Source organism: Pleurodeles waltl, chromosome 6, assembly GCF_031143425.1.
Source record: "Pleurodeles waltl isolate 20211129_DDA chromosome 6, aPleWal1.hap1.20221129, whole genome shotgun sequence".
NCBI classification, from domain to species: Eukaryota; Metazoa; Chordata; class Amphibia; order Caudata; family Salamandridae; genus Pleurodeles; species Pleurodeles waltl.
In genome coordinates this window covers 1328046987-1328056106 of record NC_090445.1, presented here as the reverse complement: position 1 = coordinate 1328056106, position 9120 = coordinate 1328046987, and the positions used below count along the sequence as shown (strand labels likewise).

The 9120-nt window shown below is 42.4% G+C and overlaps 1 protein-coding gene across 3 annotated transcripts in view; it reads right to left on the bottom strand.

Annotated features, from left to right (window-relative positions):
* Positions 1–1153: 1153 nt before the first annotated feature.
* PRXL2A (peroxiredoxin like 2A) overlaps positions 1154–9120 on the bottom strand; it is a 156103-nt gene continuing 148136 nt past the window's right edge. For all 3 annotated transcript variants that reach the window (XM_069240646.1, XM_069240647.1, XM_069240645.1), the window contains exon 6: positions 1154–1623. In XM_069240646.1, coding sequence (XP_069096747.1) covers positions 1513–1623 — 111 coding nt within the window. In that variant the 3' untranslated portion in view covers positions 1154–1512. The remainder of the gene's footprint in view (positions 1624–9120) is intronic.

Here is a 9120-nt window from a genome sequence, read left to right as displayed (position 1 = left end):
TCACAACACACCAAATATTCAAACATACACGCATGCACCAAACATTCATTTTAAAAAAACACACACTTACCTTCAGCTCTGCCTCGGAGGTCCCAGGAAGGTTGGGGCTGCTGCAATCGGTCAGCCAATGAGTGAAGTCAGCAGTCCCAACTTCGTCACAGAGTGGGATGGGGTCAGTGAGACTCCTGACCCCACCCCACTCTGTGATGAGGTGTCACTGATTGACACTCGCCCTGGACGCTTCAGGGCTTAAACCTGAGGCGCCCAGGTTGGAGTCAATGAGTGACACTTCCCCTCATCACCGAGGGGAAGGGCCTTGAAGCACCTTTGCTGAGCTGAGGAGGTCACACCCATAGGAGCTGTGACCTCTTCGGCCCAGCAAAGTTCAGCTCAGGCAGCCAGGAGTCTGCACAAATCGTGCATGTCTTGCTCCTGGCGGCCTGATCTGAAAATGAAGAGTGTCTGTCAGACTGACCTTTGCTCAGCCTGACAGGCACTCTTCTCGAGGGGCAAAAGATTGGTGGGGTGCATGCCCCCGCCCTCCTTAAAGGACGGGCCGCGGCTGGTTTGTTCTAAGACGCTTAAGCCAGTTCTCCCAAGAGGTCTAACTCCCATTCATTGGCCTCCAAATGAGTGTCATATCAAAAAATTAGCTCTTCCCCAAAACCACTTATTTGTACTGCTAACCTTATAGCAAGGTTTGGGGTATATAAAGCTTGCTTCTGTTTGCACGAAGAGTGATTGTATAGCACAAATACGGCAAAGGCCCAGCAGCCAGCCAAAAGTATGATCAACTACTGTTTACAGCCAAGTAGGTATGCTGGCTGCTACATCCAAGTACATAAAAAGTAGATTTATAAGGTGTACAAATGTAGTTTTATTTGAAGCGGGAGCCTTTAGCTCTTTTCTGCATGGGAGCAGGGTCTGGATGATTCTGGTGGTTATGATGATGTTGTCAATTTCCTGGGTGTGGGGATGGAGGTCAGTTCATTTCAACAGAGACAGCCAGAACCACAGCTTACAGTAAAGGTTGGGAAAGTTCCAAGTCTTGACCAACGCAGAATTCTGTTTTGACTGCAATACTTCAACTGGGGAAAGGTGAATTATAATTGGTTTTATTACATTTCAATAAAAGGACAACTGACTTCAAAAATGAATAGAATAGTATTTAAAAGTACAATCTTTATTTGGAATAATTGATTTCCAAAGTCTTGCACTGAGTCGACAATGCACCAGCATTCCTTTCAGCCTTTCTAGTTCTCCCTGTGATCATCCAGCCCAAGTCCTAAAGCTTTTAGACTTAGGCCTTCATTAGTACAGTCGGAAGAGAAACAGCATCTAGGAAAAGCAGGTACCTGAAGACCCTAAGCACCAACATACATTTCCATAACCAAGTTACTTCTTCAGCCTATCGACATTCACCATTAACTATTATACAAAATACAGACTTCGAATTCAGAGCAGTTTTGCACAGACGCTGCTACTGTGCTTCCTAATGTTAAACATTAGTTTTTACAGTTTAGGAGTTCCTGGCTGCTGTTGTATCTTTTCAGCTGCTTCAACGATGGCGGTGACATTGACTTTGTCTCCGGCTTCCATCTCACGATGTTCCAAGAGGATGCCCTGGAAAGAGCATGAAAAGTTGTGAGCAGGCAGTGAGCACAGAGGCAAGGTTAAATGTGATTACATTTGTGACAGCTGAAGGCAAAACACTCAATCTGAAAATTTAAATTCGATTTGCCCTAGTCAAAATGTTTTATGCTGACTCTTTAGTTTGTAAAATCCCAATCTCTGCTTTACTCTCAGGCTTGATGCCATACTCCTGTGTCTTCCTAGTGCTATTCGTCACAACAGGAAGTATTAAAATCGAAGTCAACCCCTGTGTCTCTTAGAGCTGTGGCATTTGAGTTAAAAAAAAGAAAAAAATAGCAGATGCATTACTCTCGTTAGGTATATCACAGACGGATTTATAACTTCAGTCCATAACCAGACCTCTTTCAAAGAAAACTTAATTGCGGATTTATGAGATGGATAGTTTTGTTGAAGCAAATATGCTAATTAAGACAATTATTAATGATTTATTTGTTATTACTAATGAGAAAATGTATAGAGAAATTAATAGTAGAAAAAAAAATTGCACGTTTGAAAAATGTGCCCTCGGGGTATGATCACCATGTGTACTAAAACAACTGAAATTGTACGCAATAATGAAAATATATGAGAAAAATGTAATGATATGTCATAATGAGATGGATCCTATGTTTTAAATTAATTTATAGTACTAAGTTAGCTGAACTAAAAGCCTAGTTCTATTGGGCCTCGCACACTCGAGACATGAAAAAACTGAATGCCTTGCAAAGGACTGGAAACTGCTGTATACAACCTTGACCCATTCGAAGTTCAAGTTACTTAGCTAGAATTTTCTGCAATGTACAGGCAGAAAGGAGATGATGAAGAAAATTTGCTACAATTATGTGTAGAGCAGGCTAAATGTACTTTCCCAGGACTTGAACAACAGAGGCACTGTCTGAAGACCCATATGCAACAATTTTGCTACAATTTTGATACCTGATGAGCCGGATGATGAAGGCATCGCATGAAGAACCAATCCGCATCTTGTGACTTGAAAATTAGTAGATTTGGTAAACAAAAACTATAGGTTAAAGTCATATCTGCGGACTGACTGGCAATTAGCAATTAGGGGGATGGACTAAGAGACCCTAATAAAAAGTCATGACAAGGGGCGAGAGATCAGAGTTGCAGGAAGAAAACTGATGACGTCAGGAGACGCTGTCCGAGGTGCTGATATTGGGTTCATACTGTGAGCCTGATTTGTAGCTGACTAATTGATGACCTGAAGATGAAGACTGATCTGTTGCAGATCCATCCTGGATAGGTAGCTTTTCTTGTAGGTACCAACTGTGCTGATTATAGATATCCTCATCTAGGTAGATTTTTTCCAAAATAATGTTTTCTCCAAATTGTTTTTGCATGAAGACCCACATGCTGATGCTAATCTTGGTTAGGTAGGCTGTTGAAGGGTGACGTTGACAGAGACAATTGACTGACGAACTTAATTGCTGAACTTCACTATCAATGCTAATATTGTAGCTTATTTAATTACCTTTACGCATAAGTTTTCTTAAGTGATGATGTTTTATTAATGAATTATTAAACTGAATAAAGTTCTAACTAACAGATGATTCAGAATTGTAAGCAACAGGGAAATAAAAATTGTTAACTCTTTAACGAGTTGTGGTTATTCATGAGTAGATAGGTTTGAAGGTGATTAACTAAAATTGTTTCATGATTATTGATGTTGTTTATTGTTCAATGGTCACGGCATAACTAGGATACTCCATGTGATTCAAAAGGTTCATCGACCTATATGCGTCCACTTGTAAGTTTACTTACTAAGGACCAGGCGTGCTAGCAGTTTCTGGTAGCAGCTTGATGGTTAGTTTCCTTGGGGAACTAGTTATGTGGTGATTATTGGTTATGGTAGTAGTTTAAGTTAAGATTATTTGTTCGTATTTTTATGAGGTTTGAATTTAGTTTTTCTGAAATGGCAACTGTAGCAAAGATGATGTCCCCTTAAGCCCAGAAATGACTTTCCCAGATCCGGGATCCTGCTAGTGAAGTTGGGTATGTTCTCAGCGTGTTTTGAGATAATGTGAAAGTGGTAGGTAGCACTTGCACAAGCTTAAGCAAATCGCAGGTTAATTGTGATGTATGTGAAGTAAGTAGGGAGTCTGCGTACTCCAGTTGAGGTTAGTAGGAGTGTGCGTACTCCGTAGAATGAGAGTAAGGAAGTCGGCAAACTTCACATGTGTGTGGCGCTTTGTGCTTAAAAATTGTCCACGTGGTGGTTGGTGATGTACGGACCCTGCGTGGTCTAAGACTCCGGAGTATATTGACAAGTGTAGGAGACACTTGGTTATATGTTGTAATCTGTCTGGTTTAGTAGGTTGATCGGGCGTGGTCAACAAGTCAGTGTGTGAGATGTGCACCAGGACAGACCCAATGATCAGCTGAGAGTAAAATTTGCGGGTCGAATTTTGCTTGCGAATGTGGGAGACTGAGAAAGAGGAATAGCTACATGAGCAAAAGAGCCATTAGTGAAAATCCGTAAGGTCTCTGAAGCGATTGTGTCCCTTCCTGTAGTAAACCGGCAGGTTTGTTTAGTTATTGGTATTTGGTTAAAGTGCTCGCAATAATTTGAATTAGTTGAGTGAAATGAAGTCGGAAGACGAGCCGCAAGACTTTGTCAGCCACTGTGTGTGACTGTGACGTCAGAATGTGCCGTGCTGGGATAGGTTGGTTAATGAGAAGAGTTGCGAATGGATTGGCAGCCATCCGTAAGAGGCAATTGGTTGAGTAAGCGGGTGAAAGGAATCCTGGGAGAAAAAGTATTTTCATTATTGAATCGAAATAAATAAAACAGACAAAATGAAATTTTTCAAAGCGTTTAGAAGTGCGATGAAGGGTGATTCTTACATTAAGGCGTCAGTGGGGGAGCTGACCCCACCGGAAAATTCTCCAGCTTACATTGTAATGGAGGAGCGAGGTGTGGCACCATGTCTGTGGTTGAAGCAGTGGTGTAAGCTAACTAAGAAGCGAGGGTCCTTAGCGTTTCCAGAGCATGGAACATTTAATTTGAGAATTCTTGATGAACTGTGAATGGCTTTATATGAGATGAAGCCGTTACCGAGACCAGCACAGTTTGAGGCTTTAGCGGTTCGGGAACTGGTGGCCAGACAGCAACAAGAAATGAAAAAGAGAATGAAACGGGTAGAGAAATCTTTAGCTGAAGCTAGATGGGATTGGGAACAGAAAAGATGGAGAGCAGAGACACTACAGTGTGCTAAGTTGTTTCCTGCCATTACGGAGAAAGATGAGGCAGAGAAGGAAGATGGCGCTAAAGAGAATGAAAGTGCAGGAAAAAAGAAAAAGTGGAAGTCTTATATAGATGATGAAGATTCTGATGTTGAGGATCTCATTACGCAGTTGTTAAGGGATCAACCTCCACCCTTTGCGACCTACTCAGGGGGTCCAGGTACTAGTGCCACTACAACCACTCCAATACAATTACAGGGAACTGAGGGAGCAGCTCAGGCAGGTAGTGGACAAATACCAGGGGGAAGTAAAAGGTACACCTAATGCAGTAACTACTACTGTGGTTCAAGCTCAGATGCATCCACCTTCGATACAGAGAATTCATCCAGATGTACCAGTTCTTGAGACAGACCCGAACATAATGGTGCCAAAGGAGCAAGTGCTTCCAAAGCCAATGCTAGTTCAAACAGAGCCGACCCCAATGTTATTGCCTTCGGCACAGGCACAGGGTTTGCCAAAATTTACACCAATGACAGGAACACAGTCAGATATTACACCAGTCATGAACCAGGCAATGGGGGTAGCATTCCCACAAGGTGCGAGTGTTAGGGAAGCTCTAGATGCAATATCGCTACCAATTACTGTTGGTCCAGTGGTACCCTTATTTGCACAAAAGAAATCAAGCGCAGAGGAGCAGAACGAAATGTCACAAAGCCTTGTGAGAAGGGGAGTGAGTGATCCTGTGCAGATGATGTCACCCGCAGGTCAGTCTTTCAATGGATCTAGACCTTTAATGGATCTTAGTCCACTTGTAGCACTTCCAGATGCAGTAAATGGCCTGAATGCGAGAGTTTGACACTTTTGACACTGCAAGCTTCAGGTGCAGTGGTGCAACAGCTACCAGTACCAAATGCAAGTAACATTTCATTACAGGGATTGTCAGCCCAGCAATTGAGTGAATGGTTAGACAGTCTAAACACTCCTCAAAATGCATCCAAAAGCGAAGGGCAGATAAATCGTGTAAGGTTGAATATAGAAGCAACCGAACTAGTTGAGGGAACAATGGGTGTGAACAGACTGGAATCCTACACTGAAGAAGAGCTAAGGTATTTATGTCCAAAGATTACAAGAGAAGTGAGTAAAATACATCAGAAATTGGCAGAGCTAGCAGAGAAACATCACATTGAGATTGTGAAAACAAAGCATTTGAACTGCAGTTACAGATTAGATTTTGAGGCAAAGGATTTTGAACACATGAGATCAGCAGGAATGAACCCTCAGCAGAGTGCTCAGATTTGGGGAGCATTAGAGAAGTGGGAAGGTAGACGGACAAACAAAAAAGATAAGCAAAAACGGGATTCACAAGAAGAAGGGTCTGAGGAGGTTCAAAAAGAAAGGGAATCAGTAAAGATGCATCAGATGAGAGAGATTCCTGGAGGGCAGTTTGTTCATGTCCCATGGGACAGGAGTGATATATTGTAATTTACAAATGAGTACCCAAAAATGAGAGAAGCCGGTCGAATGGTATCAGCAGATAGATTTGTAAAACTTTCTAAATGTCTGTGGGAGGACTTGAACACGCTATTGGAGATAGTAGTACTAGCTGACTTGTGGGTTGAGTGTAAGAGAGCAGTGGACTGGCCAACAAGTGAACCTGAAAGGGACAAAGTAACAGGTGCACCTTAACCTGAGGTAATGAAAAATTATTATAAGGTGATCGAGTTCCTGAAGACAAGAATTTCTCCCAAAAATACTGATTGGCAGAGGATTGATAGAACAGTTTAGAGTCAATACATACTTACTATGAAAGATTGTTAAAGGCATTCAAGGAGTACAGTTGCAAGGAAGCAATTGAGCCTAAAGACATGGTGCATTTTGTGCTCAGGTTCGTCGAAGGTTTGAGACCAGAAGTAGGGCAGATGAACAAAAGTAATTTGTTTTGCTGGCAGCCAAAGCCGATTGATGAGGTATTGCAATATGCAAAATACTGTAGTGACAAGATTGAATTGAAACTGAAAAGGCTGAAGTAGAAAGCGTTGGCGATGCAAATAAAGGCAGCTCAAACAGGAGTGCAGGGAGCTATAGTACCACCTATGCCGCCGCAGCACAGAGCTGTTATGTTGCAGCCTCAAGTGAGAGGTAGAGGACGTGGAGTTGACATGATGCGTAGTCCAGAGTTAGAATCTGTAGTGGTTCAGAATGATATGCAGGGGATGAAAAAGATGTTGCTGTGTCACTTGTGAGGAAACGTAGGACACTGGAAGAGGGAGTGTTCGTTGATGGCACAGGATGGTGTTGTTCAGCAAAGTGGTGATGTCAGTACGTTTCAAACTGTGAAAGTTCCAAAAATGAAAGGATTTATTCCCAATGTCCAGAATCGAGGACAGAATTTTATACCGGTACAGCAAATGCAGGTGCCACGTGCACAATTTACCCAATTGCAACCAATTCAGCAGCAGGTTCCCATGGTACCTAGACAGCAAATGCAGATACCTCAAGCACCGATGGAGCAGCAACAGGTGATGCTTACTCAGCAGGTCACAGGTCAAAGACAAGACAATAGTAATAACACAGTGCACCAATTTCCATTTTATAGTGAGGATGAAATAAACGAAGAATGGATGAGTGACAGTTCGGATGAAGGAGCTTGTATGATTGCAGCTTCCCTAGAAGTAGATCAGAGAGGACCTTTCCTGAAGGGGAAAGTGATGGGTTACAAGGACTCATTCTTAGTGGATACAGGAGCTACACGCTCTACAGAGAGAAGTATAGAAGTCCCGAATTTACCTCTTTCAGGCAGGACAGTTCAAGTTATGGCAGTGGAAAATAGACAGTTGATAAGCCCAATCACAGAACCAGTGCAGGCTGAAACTGGAAATTACCAGGGACTACATAGATTTGTGGCATGTGATTTGAGTCCCGTATCTCTATTGGGGAGAGATGTCCTGTGTAAGACGAAATGGTCCATTAATTGTTCGGACACTGGAATAGAAGTTCAAACAAATAGTGATAATGAGGAAGAACAGGTGACTGAAATGATGGTTAACAATGCCCACTGATTGAAATTTTCCCAATGTTTACTGTGAAAGACCTGCATGCAGACTTGCAGGGAACAGTGAAGGAAGAAGTCAGGGACCTGACAGGTAATGAAGTAGGTCTGATTAAGGGAGTAGAGCTGATCATTCTGAAGCCCAATGCAGTATTTCCGAGCTTCCACAGTATAACATGCCACAAGATGTTCTAATGAAGGTGGCACAGATAACTGGAGATTTTCTAAAACAAGGAGTCTTGAAAGAAGTATTGAGCAGCCAGTGCAATTCATCAATAATGGGCTTAAAGAAGCCATGCAGGAAAGTGCTTGTTGTGCAGGACTTGCGAAAAGTGAATGATTTGGTGGTTAAATGTTGTCCAGTGGTGCCAAATCCAGCAGTGATACTGTTTCAGATTCCTTGCAATGCAGAGTGGTTTACAGTGGTAGATCTGTCACAAGCTTTCGTTTCTGTGCCACTTCATGAGGATAGTCAGTTTCTTTTTAGTTTCAAATTCTTGGACAGATTTACAGCTGGTGCAGGCTTCCACAAGGGTTTACAGAGTCACCATCATTGTTTAGTAAGATTTTGAAAAAGAACCTGTAGTCATTGGAATTGCCATACCAATCGACTCTAGTACAGTACATTACTTGTTGATCGCATCCAGGACAAGGGGCGAACGTAAACATGACTCGATTGCCCTGTTGAATCATTTGGGATAATTTGGACATAAAGTTTCAACTGTGAAATTGCAGTATTGCCAAAAATCTGTAAAATACCTGGGACATCAGATTGAGGAGGGATTAAGGAGAATCTCAAGGGAGAGGATTACCATTATACTGAAGAGAATTCCCCCGACTTCACAGAGAGATGTCAGAATGTTTCTGGGAATGGTGGGGTACTGTGGACAGTGGATTCCAAATTTTGCCGAAATTGCTAAACCCTTGCAGCAGTTGACACATATAGAAGTTACAGGTCTCATTACCCTAGATGAATATCAGATGAAAGCATTTACTGAATTGAGAGAGAGTTTGTGCAGAGCTCCAGCGTTGGTAATGCCTGATTACACATAGCCTTTCACTTTGTTTTGTCATGAATGTGATGCTGGTTCTTTGTCTGTTTTGACACAGGTCCATAGAGGAGCTTATCGCCCAGTAGCTTATTTTTCAGATACCTTGGACCCGGTTGCAGCAGCTTTACCAGATTGTCTGCGTGCAGTAGCCGCAGTTGGTCAAAGTCTTTCCCAATGTGAGGG